The sequence below is a fragment of the Temnothorax longispinosus genome, chromosome 11 (assembly GCF_030848805.1).
Source record: "Temnothorax longispinosus isolate EJ_2023e chromosome 11, Tlon_JGU_v1, whole genome shotgun sequence".
Classification (NCBI taxonomy): Eukaryota; Metazoa; Arthropoda; class Insecta; order Hymenoptera; family Formicidae; genus Temnothorax; species Temnothorax longispinosus.
This window is the reverse complement of record NC_092368.1, coordinates 19862169-19886740: the sequence shown is the minus strand read 5'-3', so window position 1 is coordinate 19886740 and position 24572 is coordinate 19862169. Positions and strand designations below refer to the sequence as shown.

At 31.7% G+C, this 24572-nt stretch overlaps 1 protein-coding gene and 1 long non-coding RNA gene across 4 annotated transcripts; one reads left to right on the top strand and one right to left on the bottom strand.

The window, feature by feature from the left end:
* Window positions 1-8232: 8232 nt before the first annotated feature.
* On the top strand, window positions 8233-17815 carry LOC139822388 (cytochrome P450 6k1-like). 3 transcript variants are annotated; one of them, XM_071794047.1, is made up of 7 exons: window positions 8233-8470; window positions 11819-11968; window positions 12517-12886; window positions 13103-13443; window positions 13615-13845; window positions 13957-14208; window positions 17084-17815. In XM_071794047.1, exons 2-7 carry the CDS (start codon window positions 11926-11928, stop codon window positions 17245-17247), a joined length of 1401 nt encoding a protein of 466 aa, XP_071650148.1. In that variant the 5' UTR covers window positions 8233-8470; window positions 11819-11925; the 3' UTR covers window positions 17248-17815. The 3 variants fall into 3 exon arrangements, with proteins under 3 accessions (XP_071650148.1, XP_071650147.1, XP_071650146.1); XM_071794046.1 differs by lacking the exon at window positions 8233-8470 and adding an exon at window positions 8577-8720 and having other exon boundaries at window positions 11796-11968; XM_071794045.1 differs by lacking the exon at window positions 8233-8470 and adding an exon at window positions 9394-9678 and having other exon boundaries at window positions 11796-11968.
* A 330-nt stretch (window positions 17816-18145) lies between these two features.
* Window positions 18146-20778, bottom strand: LOC139822396 (uncharacterized). Its single transcript, XR_011734509.1, has 2 exons — window positions 19930-20778; window positions 18146-19847 (listed from the first exon to the last, which is right to left on the bottom strand). It is a non-coding gene; the product is annotated as an uncharacterized lncRNA (long non-coding RNA).
* Window positions 20779-24572: the final 3794 nt, after the last annotated feature.

Genomic DNA, 24572 nt, shown 5'->3' with positions numbered 1-24572 from the left:
ATAAATTAAATAGATATATAGCATGACGAAATGTCTATGAATATTTTTGCATCGCATTTCTTAATCGAGCTGACATTTGAAAACAAAATCACAAATAATTTGGCGCCGACTTCAAAAAATTGAAAGGAATTCTTAAAAGTATTATTTCATACTTTTTTTACAGCTTTTTTAATTTAAAAAAAAATTTTTTTCATGTTTTTTAGAGTTTTTTTGTTCAAACGTTTCTTAATATTTCTTTACGGTTATAAAACTATATGTACGTTCAAAAAAGATATATGAAACTAATATGTGCTACCTGTACTACGTTTACGCGAGCGTTACTACTGTAGTAACTTACGATAATTTCTTCGCGTAAACGGAATTTTGTAGTAACTTACGATAATTTACTCCGCGTAAACGAGTGATATATCGTAAGTTACTACAGAAGTAACGCTCGCGTAAACGTAGTACTGGTAAAAGTTTTCCTTAGGTGCGGCATATACATATCGGAGTTACTCTAAAGCTGTACGGCGTAAACACAGGAATTTTCCTAATATAAAAAAGTATTACGTCGAATAATCAAGTACGACTAATAATACGCTGATTTTTTTATGTGCGATGACCTTCTTCTTTTCCGCCGCATCGGTCAATTTAGCGATATTTATCTAAACATTATTCTAATTAATACATTCTGAACATAGATACGCAAATTCTATATACACTTACTCGATTTACACGAAATATTCGTTCCACGTGGCTTTTTTTTTACGCGGCGGAGACTCGCGTGTGAATAAGCTTTGTGCTCTCCACAAATTAATAAACATTCAAGTGATATGTTAAATAACTATTAACTAACTTTTTTACAAATCATTATTTTAAATAATTAATGCAAAATAGATATTAAATAAATGTCACACACACATAAATATTTTCTCTACATTATTTATTTAAACAACTGGTTCATGTAAAACAAATTTCAAAAGAAGTCAGATTATCGTAATAAGTACGATCGAGTAAGCGGAGTAAGAACGTTTAGCTTACTGATATACATATAATAAGTTTAATAAATACGATAGAAAGATACATTTTCTGCCCGCATATAAAAAGCACCGCGTAAACGGAGGAATTATTTACCGTGTAAAAAAACTGCGTAAAAGAAAAGCGGCGTATAAAAATCACATATTGCTTCATGTCGCTATATTTTATTAAAATTGTAATTTAACAAATGTTTTTATTTATTAGGTGATAAAATTTTCAGTGTAATAAAAGTTATTTAACAATAGAAACCGATAAGAAAGATATGAAGTTCGCAAATTTGCATAACTCGCATTAAGTAATCATCACAATAACCATTGTGTGCAAATCGTGTTCCTTCCAATCGTGTACCATTCTCTCGCGTTATGCATACGTTATACATAAATTCTTCCACGTTTTTAATACAAAAATGGATGTTGATTTTCTGCTGAAGACATAAAAACGTGTAGTACAAGTAATCTATTTTTTCTTACTTATTCATTTACATTGAATGGTATATGTCTGTTATATAACGGATAAAATATCTGCGTTTTATTCTGTATATTCAACGTTAACGTGATTATCCATTTAATTATAAGAGCAATTAATTATTATAAGAACGATTTATGTAAACTTTGATAAAACACTTTATAATTCATAAATTTATAAATTAAAATGTTATTTTAAATGTTATCAAATTTACAGTCAAATGTTAAATTCAAGTCTTTTTATCATTTTATAATTAATTTTTACGAATCCAAAGTTGCAAATGAAATTGTTTGCCTTTTTACAGGCTACGCAGTCATACGTTTAAAATTTGTGTACCCGAGGTAATTGAAGTTCTAATTACGCCATTGTAGTTAGTTCGAATTACCCTATTGGTGTAATTTTTTGACAGTGATTTAAAAGAAAATCTATTAAAAAGATTTTTTAATTTTAAATGTTTCGTTTAATTTTAAACGTTCAGTAAAGTACACGTATGACAATAATAATAAAGAAAAAATATATAAATTCAACATTCAACTAACTAAGGGAGACTGGGGCGGGTTGTCACATTTTTTAAATACTGATTTAAAAAAAAATGTTTGCAATATTTTGTAATATCGTATACTACTTTATAATGTAGTTAGATCTTTTAGGTGTAAAAAATAGATATATTAGACTTGTATATATTTATACACAAAAACGTTATTTATTTTTAAGCAAAATCATGCAAATGTGATGACTTACCCTATTCATAAAAAAAATCATAAAAAAATTAAATTTAAAATTAAAAAAAAATGTGCAAATTACAAACTTGCACATTGCTTCCTCATCATTACAGATCGCTATTATTGCTCCTATTTTATTTAGCTCACAAAACTCCTCTTATAAGGAAGCTTGTATTTTATTTGGTGCATAATTATTAGTATTTATTAGTTTGGTTTTTTCATAGATAAAGCTTTATAAGCGAAATAAAATAGGAGCAATGGTAGCGATCTGTAATAATGAGAAAGCAATGTGCAAGTTTGTAATTTGCACACTTTTTTTAATTTTAAATTTAATTTTTTTATGAATTAAAAGAGGGTCAGTTTAGCAGTACAAGTGGGGTTTTACAATCGACGCAATGTCAAATCGACGTTGACTTCGGGAGTTCAGAGACGGGATTCTGTATATAACTACTTAACGACAGTTTCGGTATCGCGTTGCGCAGGTATTATATATGATAAGAATCCTATCTCTAATTAATTCTCAGTACGTAGTAATTCTCAGTAAATTTTCAGTACGAATAATGAATATTAAAATACTATCCATATGAAGCAATTGAACTTAATTATTATTACAGAGTTACATCAAATAATTTCAAAACAGCGATTAAGAGAGAGAGAGAGAGAGAGAGAGAGAGAGAGAGAGAGAGAGAGAGAGAGAGAGAGAGAGAGGAGGGAGGGGGATGGCTTTGTCTATATTAAACGATTTGAGAATATTTGTAGCAATCTGGTGAAGAATTTTATACTCGACTGCGAAGCGATTGCTTGGGATAGCAAGAAGATATGAAAAATAGATGACCAGATGTATACGAATACGTTGATTGTACATCGATGTAATCTTGGCGATGCTCGCGCGGCAAGAAGTCGGAACATCGTTATTATACGCAATGTAATTGCACCATAATTACAGCCGATACAATGTCGAGTGAATCATATCAAATTCTACCGTGCGAATTCGCTTTTCAGCTTCAATGTAATTTTTTGCAATAACGCCTCACTGTCGATCGCAATTAATACGTAAGAAATACTTTCCGCATCGCGGATCTCAATAAATATCGTCCAAGATCCTCTAGTTTAATTTGCTCTTTTTTCCGACTGCACACGTCGCGCTCATCCACTCCACAGTCCGCGCCTACCTCTTCGGGGCTCTCAAAGTGAGCTACGCGCTAAACGTGTTCCGGGGATCTCCGAGGGGGATCTGTATTAAAAAAATCTGTATTAAAATTAATATAAAAATGTAGGAAGTTTTTATGTATATACCGTATATGAAATTTCAAATACGAAGTTGAAATTTGAAGGAGTGGTATTTCGAAAATAAAAGTATCGAGCAGTAATATTAGTATGCTCATCTGTTTGCAAATTCATATACCTGTAAATGAATTTTGATCTTTAAGCATATTTAAATTAAGAAACAGGTTTTCTAATTTTCATGAACATTGACCTGAGAATTGTCTCAAGACTAAATAAATTTCAAGTACATAAGTGTTGTAATTTTACTATGTTGGAATATTATTATCAATATACATAGTGGTTATTACGGGACAAATCTGTAGAAATATCATAGAAACAAGTGTCACAAAAGTGTCATACAGTGCATTAATTGTATGGTCTTGATTCTGAGAATTCCGAGACCTGTTTCTTAATTTACGTATATTTAAAGGTCAAAATTACTTTACAAGTATCTGATTTTTCAAACAGATGCGCATAGTAATATTAATGCTCGTTACTTTTATTTTCAAAATACAACTTTTTTAATTTTCAATATCTTATTTGAACTTTTATTTACGGTATCTGCATAAAAACTTTCTACATTTTTGTACTTATTTTAATACAAAAATATTGAATATTAAATAAAAATATTTTTTTCACAATAGGAGACCGGGGCTAAGCCGACACTATTTTTTCAAAGACAATTTTTAATATTTAATTAAAATTTTTAGGCAAATTCAATGATGTAGAGTGTTTCTTCAGGTACAAAATTGATTCAGGAAGTTTTGCTGTACGTCGCTTTGTTTTGCCGCCAGGAAAGGAAAAGTGACGCGAAGACAAATTTTCGAATTGAAAAATGACGGGGCAAACTCGACACCCCGCCGGGGCAAACTCAACACTTTGTTTGATCGACACAATTTGATCTGGAACTTATTTTTTTATTGTTTAAAAATAAAAATACATTGTTTATCAAATGAAAAGACATTGTGTATTAGAAACAAAAAGTCGGAATAAAGTAAACAATTATTTAAAATAATGAGAAAAAAAAAGATTAAACTTTTAATTATCTTTTTATGAACTATGTCTGAAAAACAATTTATACACGTAAACTCGCGATCAGATGTGCGCACACATTCGTCATGAGCCATACGGTTGCATAAGATGCATTGTTTGTTATTAGAAGCTAATGAAATGTTTTCCGAACACACGCAACAGATGTTCCTTAAATCGTCATCGGAATCGGACGAAACAGTGACTTTTTTTGCGATAATGTCACTTTAGGTTAGTGTCGTCTTTGCCCCGGTGGCGTCGTGTCGACTTAGCCCCGAACGTCGTTTTTTACTTTTGTTACTCCAAAAATATATAAATTTTGAAAATATGCAAAAATTATTATCGGATTCATATAAAGCATCGAATTTCCAATCAAAATCACTTACCGGTAGATTCGCAAGAGTAAAGCTCGATGAAAGAGTAGACATTTTCGAGAAATCAGAAAAATTACTTTTCACTATCAAAAACACTTATGTCGCGTTAAAAATTACACTATAACTCAGAATGTTACCAAATTCCGTTGATAATACTGGCACATAAAGACGCATTTACAGTAGCAAAGGCAAGTTTCTACGATAGATTTAAATTGGCAAAAAGCCTAGTGTCAAGTTCGCCCCGCTGTCGGCTTAGCCCCGGTCTCCCCTACCTAATAAAAATTATTCATTAATTGAATTATTTTAAATAATTGCTGAGTTATAAGATATTAAAAACCTTGTGTTAGTTATTCAGGTGCGTATATATATTTTAAAGACTTTAAAAAATTTTTAAATAAATATTTGAAAAAGTTGGCGATTGGAAATTACTACAATTATCCTGAGAGAATGCCGACAATAAATATATATGTATGTAATATTTATTATTTTGAATGCATATTTTAGGATTCTAGACTTATGTGCAATGAATGCTTCAAAGAGACAGCTCTAAACACTCTAAAGAATATATAAATACAAATTTTTAAAATAATTTTTTGATAATAATAAATTATATTTTTTAAATATATATAATAATAATTGTCAAACAAATTGTCTTGAAAATTGATTTCTTTTATCTTGAAACTTTAAATAATAACTTACAATTTTTAATTTTTTTTTAAGAAAGGTGGGCTCAAACAATTTGTTAAACAAAAGGAATTAGCTTAAACTGTACATAAAATATACCTGAGAAGCATTTTGAGATAAAACGTTTATTTTAAAGACATAAAATATTATATATATGTTATAAGAGTGTTGGGGTTTGGGGAGAATGTTTAATCTAAAGACATTTTCATCAAGTACACTGATTGTATAATTAGAGAACAGTCTCTAATACATGTCTTTGTTCAAAAAATCTCAAAATATACAATGACTACAAGATTGCTAATATTATTTTGTGTTTATTGCTCTATAAATAAAATCTTCAATTGCATATTGTTTGTTGTTGTCGCTTCAACATTAATTAAACAAATAAAAATAAGATGCTTTAAAGTGTACTATTATACAGATATATTGTACTACTCCGTATAGATATGTTTTTTTCAAAACAGTTTGAAAACATTTACATCAATAATTTTTATATTCTGAACCAGTAATAATACTCAAATCAGTTATTATTAAGTAGAAAGCATTTAATAAATATATAAATAAAACTATATAAGTAAAAGATAGTCAACATATAGTTTGGGGACATATGCTGTGGTGGCACTATCCAGTCACAATCATATAAACTTAAAGCTCCAAAATATACGAATCATATAAAAATAAAATTGTCCCCAAAGTATGCGATAAACCTAAAGATTTTTTGAGACTAGTCCCTAAAGTATCGAAATATCCTCAAAATATACACACGCTCGAAAGAATGTCTTCAATATCATATTGTGCATATATATATATGTGTATATATATATATATATATATATATATATATATATATATATTTAAGAATATTTCATAATATTTCAAAAATACATTTTAAATATTTAAGAAAATTTTGTCTGGGTGATAAAAAAGAACGTTTTTAAAAATATTTTTAAAAGATTCTTAAAATATTCTTAAAAATGTTACCACAAAAGGTTTTTAAACCATTTTAAAATATTCCTAAAACCATTTTAAAATGTTTCTCGCAATATTTTTATAGAAATATTTAGAAATATTTTTTGAAAACATTTTGTGCTGTATGGGATATGGCCATATAATATTGTTTAAAATTATATTTTCCATTTCTTATATGATCATATATATAATCATATTTCTACTAATATAAACTGATATGATTAAATAAGAGGTTTTTTTTCCCGGGAGGATGAATGTTATTTTTATTAATAATCGCGTTTGTCACATTCACCCCGCGTTACTTTTGTCCCCGGTCTCCCCTAGTAGACAATACAAAGTTTTTATTGTTATAATTCATTTGCCTTAAACGTAGTAAATAGTACTCGATAAATTAAGTTTTTCTTAGGTGCGGCGTATATATCTGAGTTAATACTTTAAAGGCACATAATAGAGTAATTAGGCGTAAATCCTTGTGCGGCGTAAATACAGGAATTATCTTAATATAAAAAAGTATTGCGTCGAATAGTCAAGTATTACGACGCTGATTTTTTATATGCGACCTTCTTCTTTTCCGCCGCACCGGTCAATTTAGCGATATTTATCTAAACATTTTAATATATACTAATACATTCTGAACATAGATATACGCAGATTCGGAATATTCCACGTGGCATTTTTTTACGCGGCTGAGACTCGCGTGTGAATAAGCTTTGTGCTCTCCACAAATTAATAAATATTTAAGTGATGTTAAATAACTATCAAGTAATTTTTTTTACAAATCATTATTTTAAATAAAATGCAAAATAGATATTAAATAAATGTCACATAAATATTTTCTCTACATTATTTATTTAAACAAAAGATTCATGTAAAATAAGTTTGAAAAAAAGTCAGATTATCGTAATAAGTACGATCGAATAAGCGGAGTAAGAACATTTAGTTTTAAATATCAAGCAATCATTTCATCGTCACCACGAGAATTAGTAACAGTAGATCTATACCTATATGGGCCTCTTCCAGAGGAGGTGTTCAATATTTATTTGTGATGATAGACGTATTTACAAAATATGTAGCACTGTATCCAATAAAGAAAGCAACGGCATATACGTGTGTTAGTAAAGTTATAAATAAATACATTCCAAATATCAGAAAACCACAATCAATTTTGAGTGACCATGGTACGCAATTTACCTGTAAGATGTGGAAGGAAAAATTAGAGAAAACAGATATCAAAGTACTATATTCGTCGTTCGTTAATAACATCATAATTTATGAATTTATGAAGTGTTTTATCAAAGTTTACGTAAATCGTTCTTATAATAACTAATTGCTCTCATAATTAAATAGATAATCACGAATAAAACGCAGATATTTTTTCCGTTATACAACGGACATATACCATTCAATGTAAATGAATAAGTAAGAAAATTAGATTACTTGTACTACACGTTTTTATGTCTTTGGTAGATAATCAACATCCATTTATTTATTAAACGTGGGAGAATTTATGTATAAAACGTATGCATAACGCGAGAGAATGGTACACGGGAAGGAATTTACACTTACGCAAAAAACAGATAATTATATCTAGCTCGGAGGGATAGGGGAAAAACCGAAAGTTACGTCACGATCGGAAGAGAACTCCACCAATCGAATCATATTAAAAAATAATCCCGCCTCTTTAATTCTGTATAAATATCGCGACTTTACGCACTTGGACACACTTCTGATCCGGCACGAGACAGTTCACTTCTGAGTCCGTATACCCAGTTTTCGTTTACTATATTATATTAAAGACAATTTTCTGTTGTTCGCCAACCTAAAGAATCGCGAGTAAATTCTGTGCGCGCTAAGTGCCACAAATCACCCTCACTAGCGACTCGACGAGACCTGCGGTCAGCACCAGCGCCCGACAGAAATATATATATATATGTAGGTCCGGAAGTATGTTCCGGGACTTTTATTTTTGATATCGGTATATTCCGGGACATTTGGCAGTTTCCAGGACTGTCCTGGAAACTACCAAATGTCCTGGAATATACCGATGTAAAAAATAAAAGTCCCGGAACATACTTCTGGACCTACATATATATATATATATATATATATATATATATATAATATATATATATATATTTTTTTTTTACGTATACATATATATACGTAATATACATAATATATATTCCAACAAATAGTAAGTTTTAAATATTCGTTCACTCTAACTTTCAATTGCCTGCACACGTATAAATGTATATGAGTTGTATCACAATAGCCATTCTATTCCTGTCTCGAATAATCTTAGCGTTCTCCGCTCAAGATTGTTATAATTCCTCTCGAAATTACTCTAGCACTACTTGCTCAGAATAATTATCGAATCCTTACCTTAGCGACAACACGCTCAAGGCACTCCTTTACCGGCCCGTAATTCTGCTTCTCATGACTCACAATCAGCTGAAATCCCTCAAGCATTATCTGCTCAGAGGATTTTCAGTTTTTCTTGTTTTAGCGATATTCGCTCAGGACCTCTCAATACTCCAGTTTAATTGCTTTAGCGTTACTCGCTCGAAGTAATTAAGAATACTTTGTCTTAGCGCTCTTTGCTCAGGACCTCTCAATACTCCAGTTTAATTGCTTTAGCGTTACTCGTTCAAAGTAATTAAGAATTTTTTGTCTTAGCGTTATTTGCTCAGGACCTCTCGTTAATTTTCAACTCTCCCGCTTAATTACCTTAGCGCTATTCGCTCAAGGTATTTAAGAATCCTTACTTCTAGCGATATTCGCTCAGGACCTCCCGTCAACTCTAAATTCTCTCGCTTAATTACCTTAGCGTTATTCGCTCAAGATAATTAAGAATCTTTTTGTTCTAGCGATATTCGCTCAAGATCTCCCATCAATCCGCTGTACCTCCTCAAAGTTATTCTCCCGCCTAGTTGCTTTAGCGATTATCCGCTCGGAGTAATTAAAAAGCCTTTTCCTATATAGATGGTATGGAAACATAGAGCAGGCAGAAAGCGGAGAGAACACATTCTGCAACATCAAAATCGACAGAATCGTTTTCCGATAATAACATCCGTGCTAATAACATCGCTTTGCAAATTTTTCAAAAAACCAAACTGGGAAATATTCTTAAAGGATCACCACTACCAGAATATGTAAAAAACCAAAAATCGAATTTTTCGAAATTTTGAACCTTACCAGTTTCCTTAAAGTAGAAACTTTATCCTTTAAAATAAAAAGAAAATTTTAAGTACGACAATTTTGTGATGAGATGTGTTTATTTAAAATTATGCGAAATTTTGATGTTATATATATATATCGGGTGTATCATATTTTAAGTGATTCAGCTGAATATCTCTTGAAGTAAAAGAGATTGGAAAAATTATTTCAGACAAAAGTTGTTTGATTCGAAAAGTGATATAAGAATTATAAGATGGTGTCATTGATTTGACCATGAATGGTCGTTTGAAGCTCACGTGAACGACACCTTTAATTTCTTAAATGGAAACTCCTATTCTTCAATGCATATTCTTGTAGCTAATCTCGAGAGCTTTTCAAAACACTATAATAAAGTATTTTTTCATTAAGAACTTTTGGAATTATAAGGCTTAAAAGTTCCAGTATTTTGACATAAAATACAAAATATCTTGTAAAACATTAAGTTTTCGGTAATGTTACCTTAATACTTTTATGCACAGAATAATGAGACGAATCAATTGGTATGAAAAAAAGACATAGTTGCTTTTAAGAAAAAGTATGCAGATGCGTGTTGTAAATTACGTATTTTTTCTTAAAGGAACTGTGCCTTTTTTTCATACCAATTGATTCGTCTCATTATTCTGTGCATAACAGAAAAATTAATGTTTTACAAGATATTTTGTATTTTATGTCAAAATACTAGAACTTTCAAGCCTCATAATTCCAAAAGTTCTTAACACAAAAATACTTTATTATAGTGTTTTGAAAATCTCTCGAGATTAGCTACAAGAATATGCATTGAAAAATAGGAGTTTTCATTTAAGAAATTAAAGGTGTTGTTCACGAGAGCGTTAAACGACCATCCATGGTCAAACCAATGACACCATCTTTTATGTCTCTTCCATACAGCACAAAATGTTTTCAAAAAATATTTCTAAATGTTTCTATAAAAATATTGCGAGAAACATTTTAAAATGATTTTAGGAATATTTTAAAATGGCTTAAAAACCTTTTGTGGTAACAGTTTTAAGAATATTTAAAAAATCTTTTAAAAATATTTTTCTAAATGTTTTTGTTTATCATCCAGGCAAAATTTTCTTAAATATTTGAAATATATTTTTGAAATATTAATTCAAATCTACATATTTATTGTATCATAATCTTGTTTTAAAATATTTAAAAAATATTTTTATTTCTTATCCATTTTATAATCTTTTTTCAAATATTTTTAAAAATATTTTTGAAATATTATGAAATATTTTTAATAATTAAGAAAAATGCACGGTAGCACATCTTTCCGTGCTAGTTCGCTACGACGCCGCGACGCCGCTAGACGGAGCATGTATAATGGTAAGACTAACTCGTAAGTAAATTTCAGTTGGGATCTAATAAGCAGGCCTCCGACGAAGCAAAATCATAACATTCGCGACACATGTCTTTGCCATGAATATAATGCAAGGCTTACCCAACACCACTTCGATGCTATAAATATACAAAATATTTTCCAAAGATATGTAAAGATGTATATTTTTCAAATATTAAAAAAATCTTTCAAACGTGAAACAATTAGTGTTGATTGGGTCAAACATATTTTATTTTTCGAAGCAATATTTCTAAAAGATTTTACAAATATTATTGAATATACTTATTTGCAATCTTTTAAAAATATTTTTGAAAATATTTTCTGACATGATCTGGCGGACATAGAAACATTCTAAAAATATTTTTGTAAATTATTTTAATCTTTCTAAAAAATATTTTAAAAATATTTTGTGCTGTATGGGAGCTTCGAACCAGACAATTTTTGTCTGAAACAATTTTTCCAATCTCTTTTACTTTAAGAGATATTCAGTTAAATCACTTAAAATGATACACCCTGTATATATGCAAGTGTATGATGAATGTATGTCTTATTCTTACATCGGTTTTATTTTCGCTCTTGTTTTATTTGAGCTTATATTTATATTTATAAGATCTATGCGCGAGATTGTTATAGGGATCGTTATAGGGAGCGTCGACAGTACGCTATCTCCTTATTAATTTTTTTATAAAAAAGTTTTTTCTCTTGTTTCAGATCCACTATGGTACTTTTTGAAGCAATCGAGGCTTTTATCATTGCCCTGACAATTACATACGTATATTATAAATACCGTTTTAATTTCTGGAAAAAGAGAAATGTATTTAACCCTACACCTTCGTTTCCAATGGGAAACATGTCAGCCATCATGACAGGAAGAAAGCAAGCAGGCGAGTACCTCTATTACTTTTCATAATATTGACATAGACAATGTGAGTGTATAATTACTTTTTTGAATGTCTCCACATTTTTCATTAAATAAAATACACAAATAATTTAGATAGAAATGACAAAATTGAAATTTAAAAGTAAAAGTAATTTACAAATACAAAGTTTTTAATATAGCAATATGGTAAATTAGGATTGTGTGTAGAATAAATCCCAGATAGATTTCTATTCATATTTAATCAAAAAATATATGACTATATAATTGATAAGTTATGTTTTCATCTGCAATATAATTCTGCAAAAAATCATTTTTACATCAAGAAACAATATGCCAACTAAATAAAAAATTTTTTTATGGAAAGGAAGCCTTATATATACAATTCGTTATATGACTTATATAAATACCACAATTTATTATCACTTTCTTTTTTATAATCATTACAGATATGTTTGTACTTTTACTAAATTATTAATAATTTACACTGTTTTTATTTGTATTTTTACTTAAAAAAAAAACGCAGAATTATGTAAAAGAAAAATTTATCAACAGGTGTATATGCTCATGATGTCTATTTAAAATATAAAGATCATCGTATTTTTGGACTGTATCTGCTTTTTAAACCAATCTTGGTGATCGCCGATCCGAACATTATTCAAATAATATTGGCAAAAAAGTTTGAAAGTTTCCACGACCGTGGCCTGTACATTAATGAAAAAATAAATCCATTGTTCGACAATTTGGTTTTTATAAATGGAAAGAAATGGAAAACTTTACGCAAAAAATTAATGCCCACTTTTAAAGCGGAAAATTTAAAGCAAATGTTCGATATTGTGAAGGAATGTGGGGAAGAACTTACAAACTATCTGGAGACCAAAGCACAGATGAGAGATTCCGTCGAAATGAAAGATATGTTTGCAAGGTATATTGTTTTTAAGACGAAAAGTGAAAATATTATAAGATGAAAGAGAATAAATAACATATTCACGTAATGAAATTCTTTTAACTTAATTTTTATATATATCAATCTTTCTTTATTCATTTAAGTTATTTCTTATACTATAATTTTATAACATCTTTAATGTTTCGTACATTTTGATAAAAGTTATTAAAAATTAGTTACCAATTTGACCAACAGATACACCACTGATGTAATCATGTCAACGGTATTTGGTATAAAATCAAATTGCATTGAAGAATCAAATAATGAATATCGAAAACAAAGCAAAAATATTTTACGGATAAAAATTTCAAGAATTATCCTGAATATGTCTATGCCTGGAATTATGGATTTATTTTCAATTCCCCTCATAGACCGATCAGTCAACACCTTTTTCACGAACCTATTTCGAAAAAGTGTAAAAAATAGAAGAGGGCATAAAGAAATAATAAGATACGATTTTATGAATATTCTCATTCAATTGATGGACAATGGCTACGAGGTTGAGTCTGACAATGATGAGAAGACCGACGTAACATGTAAATATATATTTTTACATATTATATATTACATTAATACCCGCAGTTTCCCTACATGTCTTAAAAATTCACATCTATTATCTCATATATGTTGCAGTTTTGAAAATAAATAATTAAGATTTTTTTTTAAACAGATCATTTAAAAAACTACATTATTTTATTCACTTGCAGCAACCGTAAATAAACTTACTATGGAAGAAGCTACTAGCCAAAGTTTTATCTTTTTCCTAGCTGGCTTCGAAACCTCCGCGGCGACGTCAATGTTCGCTATATATGAATTAGCGGAAAATCAAGATATTCAAGACAAAGTTCGTCAGGAAATTGACGAAATATTGGAAAAGCATGGTGGTCTGACCTATGAGGCCGTAAACGAAATGACATATCTTGAAAAAGTAATAAATGGTAAGTATTACAATAAGTAACAATAATATTTTGTTATTAATATGTAAGTTTAGATAAATTGCTTGTATTTTTTATCAAATATATCTTTATACCTTTCTTTTACATATCCAGAAACTCTTAGAAAATATCCACCTATCCCAATGTTGAACCGAATCTGCACTAAAGATATAGACTTGCCAATAGTGAACATTCGCATCCCCAAAGGGATTCCTATCGTTATACCGGTGCTTGGGCTGCATCGAGATCCCTCGATATACCCAGATCCGGAAAGATTTGATCCGGAACGATTCGCAGAAGATGAGAAAGCGAAAAGGCATCGTTTTACCTTTTTGCCATTTGGAGGAGGCAGACGAAAGTGCATTGGTAAGGATATGAATAAATCCACTAAGGTGTGTGGTTGCTCAAATCAATATGATAAAAATTGGTTGAAATTTATGGAGGATATTTGTCTACGGGAATCTGTCGTCCATGCTAAAGTTGAAAACAATTGTCTGCATAATTGTTGAGTAATTAATTATTGAAGTTATACTCTCTCTCTCTCTCTCTTTCTCTCTCTCTCTCTCTCTCTCTCTCTCTCTCTCTTTCTCTCTTATACACGGGACATAATGCAAATAATGCTTTACATATTTAGAAAGAACTTTTTCGAAGACTGAAGTGATTTATCTTTATAGTTATCAAGAAATTGTAAAAATAAAACGGGACCACATTTATTATTGTCACATTTCAACGTGGATAATAACGTATTTGGATTTCAATTGTACCAACTTTTTTTAAGCCTTAAGAAACAGTAATTGAATGCATTCTACATATTTATTTGCTAAAACTCGTTTATTTCACGCGACGAAAATCTAACCCTGGCTTTCCTCCTGCCGAGCCACCCGCTCCGCAGCGAAACGTCAACCACACACCTTAAGCCTTAATATATCTATAATAATTTATTTATTAAATTATTATTTAAAGTTATTTTTATCGTCTTGGGCACGTCTGTCTTTTGTAATATTTGCATTTTAACACAATAGTTGCGTCTTAATGACTTCTTTAATCATATTTATAAAATGTATGTGGTAATTATTTAGATTAACGCGTACTCCCCTCCAATAACATTAAACCTTGATATAACCCTGAGTAACTTTTATTTATAACTTAATCGTCGGTCATTGCTTATTTAAAAGTTAAGAACAAAAAAGTTCGAAAAATATAATAGTTTAATTGTGTCAGTGCTAAAGGAAGTAATTTACTGATATGTGTGTATAGACAGACCGTACAATAAGAGACCTTCTTGTTTTGCCACTGCGACGTCTCTTCGGTCGCGGAGCGGTTCGGCGCGACGGGAGAACGACCCAAATCTAGACCGGGTGGCAGAGCCCTTCGAAACTCCAAAAAAACTACACGCGAAATTGTTGGGCGCCAGGTGTGGAGAAGGCCACACCACCTTTGTCTCGAAACGCTAAATACTCTCAGTTGCTCTCAATACTTGAATTACTCGCAATACTCTCACGGGCTCCGGCCGGTCGCGACAGCTGCTCAGTTTAGTCGGTCAAAGGTCGGGATTCAGCGGATGGCCGAGTCTAGAAGAGTTGGCTGTGGTTAGGCAGCGTCGAAATACACCAAACTTCGTTCGTAACTGATATAATATAAGATCACAACACAAAGCATATCAAAAGGTCATAATATCACGTATAATAACACTAGGGAGAATTCCGACTGGATAGATACATCATCTGGGCCCGTAACTGCATCGGTACAGAACGCGAGATAATATTTACGAAAACGCTTGATCGTGTTTACTCCACGGGAGTCACGCTCCGTTCGCGTGAGGTTCTAACGAGGGCGTGATCAACTATTCCCCGCCGAAAGTCTGCCAAGGGCAACCATCCACGATACGCAATACTTCGGGCCCTTCAGGGCCCTAGGGCCTCTGCCCAGACGAATAGACGGCTTATAATCCGAGTGGTACTCTCCGACGAAATAAAAATAAGTGTGACGTTATGTGTTCCGTCAGTTTCTATCGTAGGGCCAAGTATGCCCCAATCCTGAGATCCATCATTAGGACCACATCCACCACGTCACACCGAATAGGAAACAATTACTTAAAATGACTCTACTTTATATCCGCGCAGAGAGACTACGCGCCAGAGAACGGTACGCGCTGCTAGAAATCGTCCGCCCAAGGAATAATGCACGTGAACGGAGAGTTCTCGTGAAAGGAACGGTACTCGCCGAATCCGTACCTCCCGCGGGGGAATTGATGTACGCAAAATACGTCTTTCTCGCCGAATAAACGACGCACGCCAAGTTAGTAAGTTCCGCCAAATGAACGGTACACGCGGAATAAGTATGTATCTTTCGCCGGATAGACGATGCACGCAAAAGTAGTATGCCTCGCAGAACGCACAAACCCCGCAAAATAAAAGTAATTCTCGCCAAAGGAACAATATACACAAAATAAGGATTTCTCGTAGAACAAACGGTACCCGCAAAATAAATGTTTCTCTCTGAGGGAACGATACACGTAAAACAAAGGTTCCTCGCAAGATAATGCGATACACGCAAAATAGGGATTTCTCGCAAAAGAAACGATACACGCAAAATAAGAATTTCTCGCAAAATAAACGATACGCGCAAAATAAGGAGTTCTCGCAAAATAAATGATACACGCAAAATAAGGGTTTCTCGCAAAATAAACGATACACGCAAAATAAGGAGTTCTCGCAAAATAAACGATACACGCAAAATAAAGGTTTTTCGCAAACTAAACGATACACGCAAAATATTAGTATATTTCATTTAAATTTGTTTGTTCATAACTTTTAAATAATGACCGACGATAAGTTATAAGAAAAAGTTACTCAGGACAACACATGTCAAGGTTAAAGGAGGAGAGTACGTTAATCTAAAAAATTACCATATTTTTTAACATTTTGTTCGATTTTATTTTAATAATAATTATTGAATCACGCGAATGTTTATTAAGAAAATTTAATAAAATATAAATTATATTTAGTTTGGTAAATTACACTTAATTAAAATATGTTAGTTTCGCTCTTTTCGCAAAAATATTTATAAAAATATTTAATTAATAACTTATTAATTTAATTTTCTAAATTTTTGTATGGTTTTTTTCAATGAAAAAAATGAGTAAATATTTTTTATATTGATAAAAAAGAACTTGCTAAATCTATAATAGGTTACCATGCAAACGTTTTATATATAAGTTTTATCCATTATTAATTTTTAGGTGAACCATTTGGCAATATACAAACCAAAATCGAACTCGTAAGTCTTCTTTCAAAATATAGGTTTAAACCGCATTCCCAGATTGCGGTACCTTTCATTTTCAACGAAAAATTTTTCGGCCTTGCAGTGAAGGGTGGTGTATACCTCGTTATCGAGCCACGATAAAATAATTGTGCTCTTACGTGAATTAAAAATATTTCTATTTTTGGCTTATATTTGAAGAATGTACAAGGTGTCTCAAATGTTTTTTAACAGCCAAATTGCAGTATATATGTTTGCGGGTAAACGTAAAAAAAACTGTTACATAATACACATGAAACAGTTATTTTTGAAAATATTAATTAGAGGAAGATGGAGTAATTCAAACCACTCTAAACCTTTTATAAGATAACTTGAAAACTATTAAATATAACTAAACTTTGTTCTTGTTGAGTTGTAATGCTAAATTTTACAACGTGATTCTAACAAATTTTGTTTATTTATATTAAGTTTAATGTTATAACATTTGAAGGTAGATTTTTATAGAGTAATTTGAACCACGTTGGGTGATACGCTTTATTAATTTTTGCAAAAAATAATTTGTTTCGTATTTTAATGCATATTAATAATGAAATATAGTCTATAATAATTATTATATTACATATTTACTATATTCTAATTTATTACATACTTTAATTTTTGTACGTTTTGTAACAATATCATACAAATATATGTAACAAGTTCAAACCTCATACCTAGACTGCAGTGCCGTTTATTTTCAACGAAAAATCATTTGCTCTCGCAGTAAAAGGCGGTACATATGTTATTATCGAACCACGATAAAATAATTGCGCTCTTCCTATATTTTTCTAATAATTTAAATATTGAAACTATTTTGTACTATATGTTTTCTAATTACTTTATATGTAATTACCAACAATATATTAATAACCAATAATAAATTAAGGGAGTATTCTGATTTGAAAGGTCGTGAAAATAGGTATTTTTCATGAATTTTTTGTAGGAAAACGGAGAAACCGAATAACGTTAAACTTTTCATGTTCTTTTAACTTTATTTTGAGAATATATTTTTATTTTTTAAGTAATAAAAATGCTCTTTTTTATGTTATATCCTGTTTACTAGAATAAGTATAAATGACAGACGATGTAAATGATTCTAACTGTTCTAGGTATCAGAAACGCAAAAACCAAAAATTTTTTTATTCAGAAGAAGTGTGACTGCCGTCTGAACTAGAATAAACATTATACGTTTATTAGTTTTTTCTTTTAATAAAATAATTCCAAAATTTTAAAAAAAGTTATAATATTTTTAATAAAAAGGCCGCCAAAATGAAAATATTTAGTTTAGTTTTAGTTCAGACGATAGCCACACTTTTCCTGAATAAAAAATTTTTGGTTTTACCGAGCAAAACAACGTAGTTGAGTTGCACTTTCTTAGTCGGCGCGTCGGAAAATCTGTCCCTATTATAGGGATCCTTTAATGAGGGATGAGACAAAGCCGCCATTAATGGGAGCGGAAGTGACGGCAGGCATATTACGCGTCACTTTTGAATAAAATAAAATAACTGTATCGAAAATATGTCTACATAAATTCAATTTAAATTGAGGAATTAATTCAATTAAATTGAAGCAATAAATAAAATTTAATTAAATAAAATAAATTCAGTAAATTAAGAAATTGAGTAAATAGTAACAAACAACAAATACTGATAAATTTAATGTATCACAAAAAGTTAATAAATGCAGTAAACAATGCAATAAATAATTTTTTGTATAAATTTAAAAGTTTTTATATAGCAAATTTGTAAATTCAATAAATAAATAAAAAAACAGAACAATTTTGAAAATCATTTTTATACTAAAAATGTGTTGACGCGATAGTCTGAGCAAATGTATATTATTAACTTCCAGCTCTGAAAATTAAAACTTTTTAGAAAATAAGGAAAATATTACGATCAGTAGCTTAATTAACAAAAATTGTATTCATAATACATCTCCATGTTTTGAGGGTTCAGAAAGAGGATTTGTAATCCAATGGGTTCAGTAGTTTTTAAATAATTTAAGAATAAAATAAAGAAAACATTTTTATTTCTTTAATAAGACAAAAGCGTGATTTCTTGAGAGAAGTATTAGTTTTTGCTTCGCTCAAATAAGACAAATATGAACAATTTTCTGACAATTTGAAATGATATGTACAATTTAAAATTATTTATAATTAAACGGAATTTAAATTATAGACATTTTTGTTCGTGTTCAAAAAACGCAAAAAATTATGAATACAAAAAATCTTGTTGATTTTAATGTTGAAAATTCATGTATGACGGATAATAATGGTCTGCATGATTTGATTAACACGTTCTTGGGATATTTTTGCCTGAAAATAACAATAAAAATAAATTAATGAAAATTGAATATTATTAATAAATAATATCAATAACAAATGAAACATGCAGGTATAAAAAATACTTCCTTAACTGCATTAGATGTCAGACAAAAATATCGAAAAATATTAATTGTGTTCAGAATGATTGTTTGAAGTTTGTTCTTCAATATACTCTTCTAAAATGAAATCAAAGTAATATCATTTACTTGCCAATCTTTTTATGATTATTATTCGAATAGTATAAATAATTACCTAAAATAGTTGTAAGTAAAGATAAAGGAAGAGTTGGCTGGTCAAAACGATTGGGAACTGCTGTTGGCTTTAATTTTTTCTTTTTTTCAATTTTTTGTGCATTTTCCCACATTTTATCCGAAAAATGTTTCTAGAATAAGAAATAAGTTAAATATAAGTAAACTCAAATCACAAAAAACTTGAATATACTTATTTCACATAATGTTGAATACTTTTTAGGAGACCAGTTATCACGCCCCACATTTTTTATCCATTTTGCTCTTCGGTTCGGAGAAGTAGGGAAATGGCACATTTTGAAGCCTTTTTTACTTGAATTGCCACAATTAACTGCTTCGCAATATCGCATTTTCTAAAATAAATTTATATTTATCAATATTAGTTAATTTGATGATTTATAGTTGAAGTTATGTATTCTCATTTCAGTGTTAAATGATAATATAAAATCAATTGTAATAAAATTGGATTTATTAAGTATGTACAATACTTACACTTTTATTTTTTCTCACTTTATCAGTTATAATATTTCTTATATTTCTTCTTGCCTCTTTTTAGAGAACAATACGGCCTGTTTTGATCACTTTCCCCTGCGGCCATTAGTGACATATACTATACACTAGCTATCTTTACTAAAATATACTCAAAGCGGAAGTATCCCATTAATGGCGGACGACCAATCCGCATCCTGCACCTTTGGTGTCTTATCTCAGGTTTCTCTCTAGTGCGGCACTGACCACGGGGGTGAAAGTAGTAGGAGAAGGGAAGAAACGTCATGGCGGCAGGGCCAGGCAGGAATGGGAAGCCGAAGCAAGCCGAAGACTGTCGATCGGGCACGAAGTCGAAAAGGAAAAGTGAAACTGAAGTGCCGTTGTTCTAATGTTTGGTGTGAATTGTGAAAAACACGGATCCCGAGTGACGACGTTCCTAATATTCCTCCGAGATAATCTCGCGTTCGCTGCTGTTGCACGTGTTCTGAGTTCGCCCTCGAGAGATACCCTGTTGAAGGACAGATTTCTTGAGATCGCTGCTGCACGTGTTCTGAGATTCGCCATCAAATCACCCTATATTTGTAAGTACAAATATATATATATATATACAATATATACAGGGTGTCCGAAAAATCGCCTACTCCACTTCGGGAGGTGATTCGGGACCCAAAAACAAGCAAAAAAGTTCATACAAACATAGGTCCGGAAATGAGCCGTTTCCAAGTTATAGCCACTTTTATGTTCAAAAATCGTAAATTTTTATTTTCAATTTTTTTTAATTACAATTACCAAATTCTCTCAAGTTTCTGTCTACATTTCGAAAAGACGCTATTCCCGGTACATCTCGATTTGGAAAAGACCTGGATGTCTAATCTTCTTGCCTCGGCAGCATTACTTTGAGCAAGACCATACATAAGATGCATATCAGCTAATTCATTAAAACTTAAACGATCCATTGATGAATACGGAAAAATTAGATACAACCTAAAAGTAAGGTGTTGTTAAATAATAATTTGAAACTTATTGAAAAGCCGTGATTTACTTACTGATTTTGAATAGGCGTGAAAACAACTGATTTTGAATAGCCGTGAAAACAACTGATTTTGAATAGCCGTGAAAACAACTGATTTCAAGTAGCCGTGAAAACAACTGATTTCTTTTAAAAATAATGTAATCGTATTTACAAATATTGAAAAATTGAAAAAAAAAAAATTAAAATTAAAAAAATTAAAAATATTTAAAAATAAAAATTTTTAATTTAAGAAATAATTAAGAAAGAGGGATGCCAAGCGGATTCTAAATTACGATTTTTGAACATAAAAGTGGCTATAACTCGGAAACGGCTCATTTCCGGACCTATGTTTGTATGAACTTTTTTGCTTGTTTTTGGGTCCCGAATTACCTCCAATTTCTTGCCCCCAATTTTTGAGCGAATCGGATAATTCTCTTCTTTTTACAATATATTTTTATTATGTAATAAAAATTACTATGTATATGTATTATTTTATTATATGAAATTCAAGCCAAAGTTCCAAAGATTAAGAATCTATAATAAAATTAAATAACAAAATTTGTTTTCGACTACTTTTTTTACCGAGAAAGAAAAATTGATCCGACTCGCCCTGGTCAACCCTACTAGATAAAAAATGTCTAAACATAGAAGGAGCGATATAAGTATCGTCCATAGTTTATGAGATTCCGATTTCGTTATCTTCGTCCTGCCTAATGTAGATCTCTACTACTTATAGTTAGTAATAGCAACGCCAGCGAGACGATTGGTAATACAATTCATATAGATATATTACGTATATAATTTCACAATAACTATATCAAATTTATATACAGGATACACTAGAATCCATGAGGCTAGTTTTAATTACAGTTTGTTTGCCAACTTTTCTAATTTGATTGTTTGAATTTAATTATTTATTGCAATTATTTAAGTATCTAATTTAAAATTACAAATCGCATCAATGTTTTAGAAAAGCAAAACTTACAATGGTGGAATATTTTTGACGTTTGCAAAAAATCTTTATTTCTAGCTATTTTAATATCGAGACATTTTATAGTGGTTCGAAAATAATTAATATCCCAAAACAGAATCAATTTAAAAATAATTAAAATTCTAATTTACCAAGAAATATTTAATAAAAATAAAATTGAATATTTTGGAATGTTCTATACCTGCATTCTCAATATCGTGCAGGGAAAAAATTGTTCTATAGAAGTTGACCAAAAAATTGCTATTTCGTCAAAATTTAATCAAAAAGCGTTATTTTGAATTTTTGCATACTAGCTGGATCTCTTGTTAAAATTCTAATCTCGTTATTGAAATTTTAATCGTAATCGCAACGGGAATTTTTCGGTGCACCACTACGTTTATTATCGTCGGCTTGTGAGAGATCTTCTAGAGCAGCCATATAGAACCACGGTTTAATTCGCATAGGAACGTATAATCTCATCGTTCGATTGGCTTTTACGTCCATCGGATGCCGATATCAACCGCGACGTTTCCGTTTATCTTCGACATTCAAGCCGACGAGGCGCATATGTAAAAAATCACTGCCGCTACGTGCGTCCTTCCACGCTCGCCGAAGCGGAATCCGACTTCCTCGTCCGGCTCGCCAACAGAAATTGCCTCGTTAAAGCTTCGAGAAGATTAACGACTATCATTAATCTGTTAGAATATCGTAAACCAGATAACAGTCTAGCTGGTGCAATATAAATTCAGAATCAACGCCAACTGGTCTGAATTAATTAGATTATTAATTTTAGTAAATCACACACAGATTATCCCGAGAATTATTCTCCATTAGCTTACAGAGATTAGTAGATGGTCGATCTAAAGCCATCGTCAACTAATGTGAACTGAATAAATCATCCGTTACTGTTGCCGATTAATTATTCGATAATAAGAAAATTATCATTACTGTTTGGGTCAGTTTGCCAATGGCTGTCATCACCGCTACACGACGACGATTATTTCTTTTTTTTTCTCTTTCTGTCTTGCCTATCGCTTTTTAGGACTATTCTGAAAACAATTTTTACTCCGGCACAAACTTCTCTCTACCGTTCTCGACTTTTATTGCTCGACTGAGATTGGGCCGAGTGCTTCATCATTCAACCAAGGAATTACGCAAACGGCTCGCGACGGACGGCCATTCATCCGTCTGAGACTTCCCAGAGGTGCTCGAAGCGCGCTTCGCGACTCGATCCGTCCGTGTATCTCCGGGCCCAATTTCCGAACAGCGCGAGTGCGGCGGCAGTCAGCATTCAGTGGCTTTCAGCTTCCGTGGGCCGATATATCGGCAGCGACGGCGAACGTCTAGAAAATGGTATGGAGAACGCGAACGTCTTATTATCGTGCGTTCCGTAGTCGTCGCCTAAGCGGCCGGCCTTGATCCTTTAGTGCTGCAATCGCTTGGAGCCCGACTACTCGGCGCGCTACTCGCCACTTTCACTGACTAATGGCGTTTTCGATTTATTACTCGACCCGACTCGGGTCGCATCAATGGACGTGGAATACATACATAGATATGTATGTATTCTACGTCAATGATGCTAGAGTCCTGTATACATGATGCGACCCGAGTCGGTTTAAGTCGCAAATCGAAAACGCTATAAGTACTCCATTTTGTCCTGTCCTGTCCTATCCTGAGCGCTTGGTACATGCATATATGTATACACACATACGCGTGTTCATATGTATATGCATACGCTCGCCCATTATGCTTGCCTAGCTAAACCGCGGGCACAGAAACGACTCTCAACCGGTACCATCAGCTTTTGCCTCTTCACCGCATCACGTCACGCGCGCGCACCTTTGATTACCTCCGAGCGGCGCGCGCGCGCGCGCGGTCCCTTTAGACCCGACGCTATAACAAAATACACGTTGCCCTTTTTTTCTATTCCCGCAGGCGCGAAGCGGCATGCCTGGGCTGAGTCCGTCCGATCCATCACTTACGGTCAGCCTGCGTTGCTCCCGAGTCAAGCTAAAATAGCGTAAAACACTATTTCAGCAAAAAAAGACTAAATGTTATGGAACAATGCGTCAAGTTGAATCGCAAAGTAGGAACGGAAAAATTTTAATAGCAAACACGCTAGAGATTGAAACTTTGGAAGCTACGCAGTTATTCATCGTATTACTCCAAGGTTGGAATTCGCAGAGTTACCTAACAGCAACATTCCTAGCTTAAACCTGAGTCATCTACTATAATTTTTCTTTGGGCAACTTTCTCAATTACCTGTCTCTATAAAATCTAATTGCAATTTGTCGAATTTGTTGAATCAATTATCGTAAATTTTATCATAAACTTTGTGCCGTCAAACAAAAACTGACGGATCCTTTCCACGATCATCCATAGTCTTGT

Coding starts and splice junctions, on each gene's coding strand:
- LOC139822388 (XM_071794045.1), top strand. CDS start 9,509: ATGGTATGGAAACATAGAGCAGGCAGAAAGCGGAGAGAACACATTCTG. Junction 9,679..11,795: donor GATCACCACTACCAGAATAT/GTAAAAAACCAA, acceptor CTCTTGTTTCAG/ATCCACTATGGTACTTTTTG. Junction 13,846..13,956: donor TCTTGAAAAAGTAATAAATG/GTAAGTATTACA, acceptor TTACATATCCAG/AAACTCTTAGAAAATATCCA.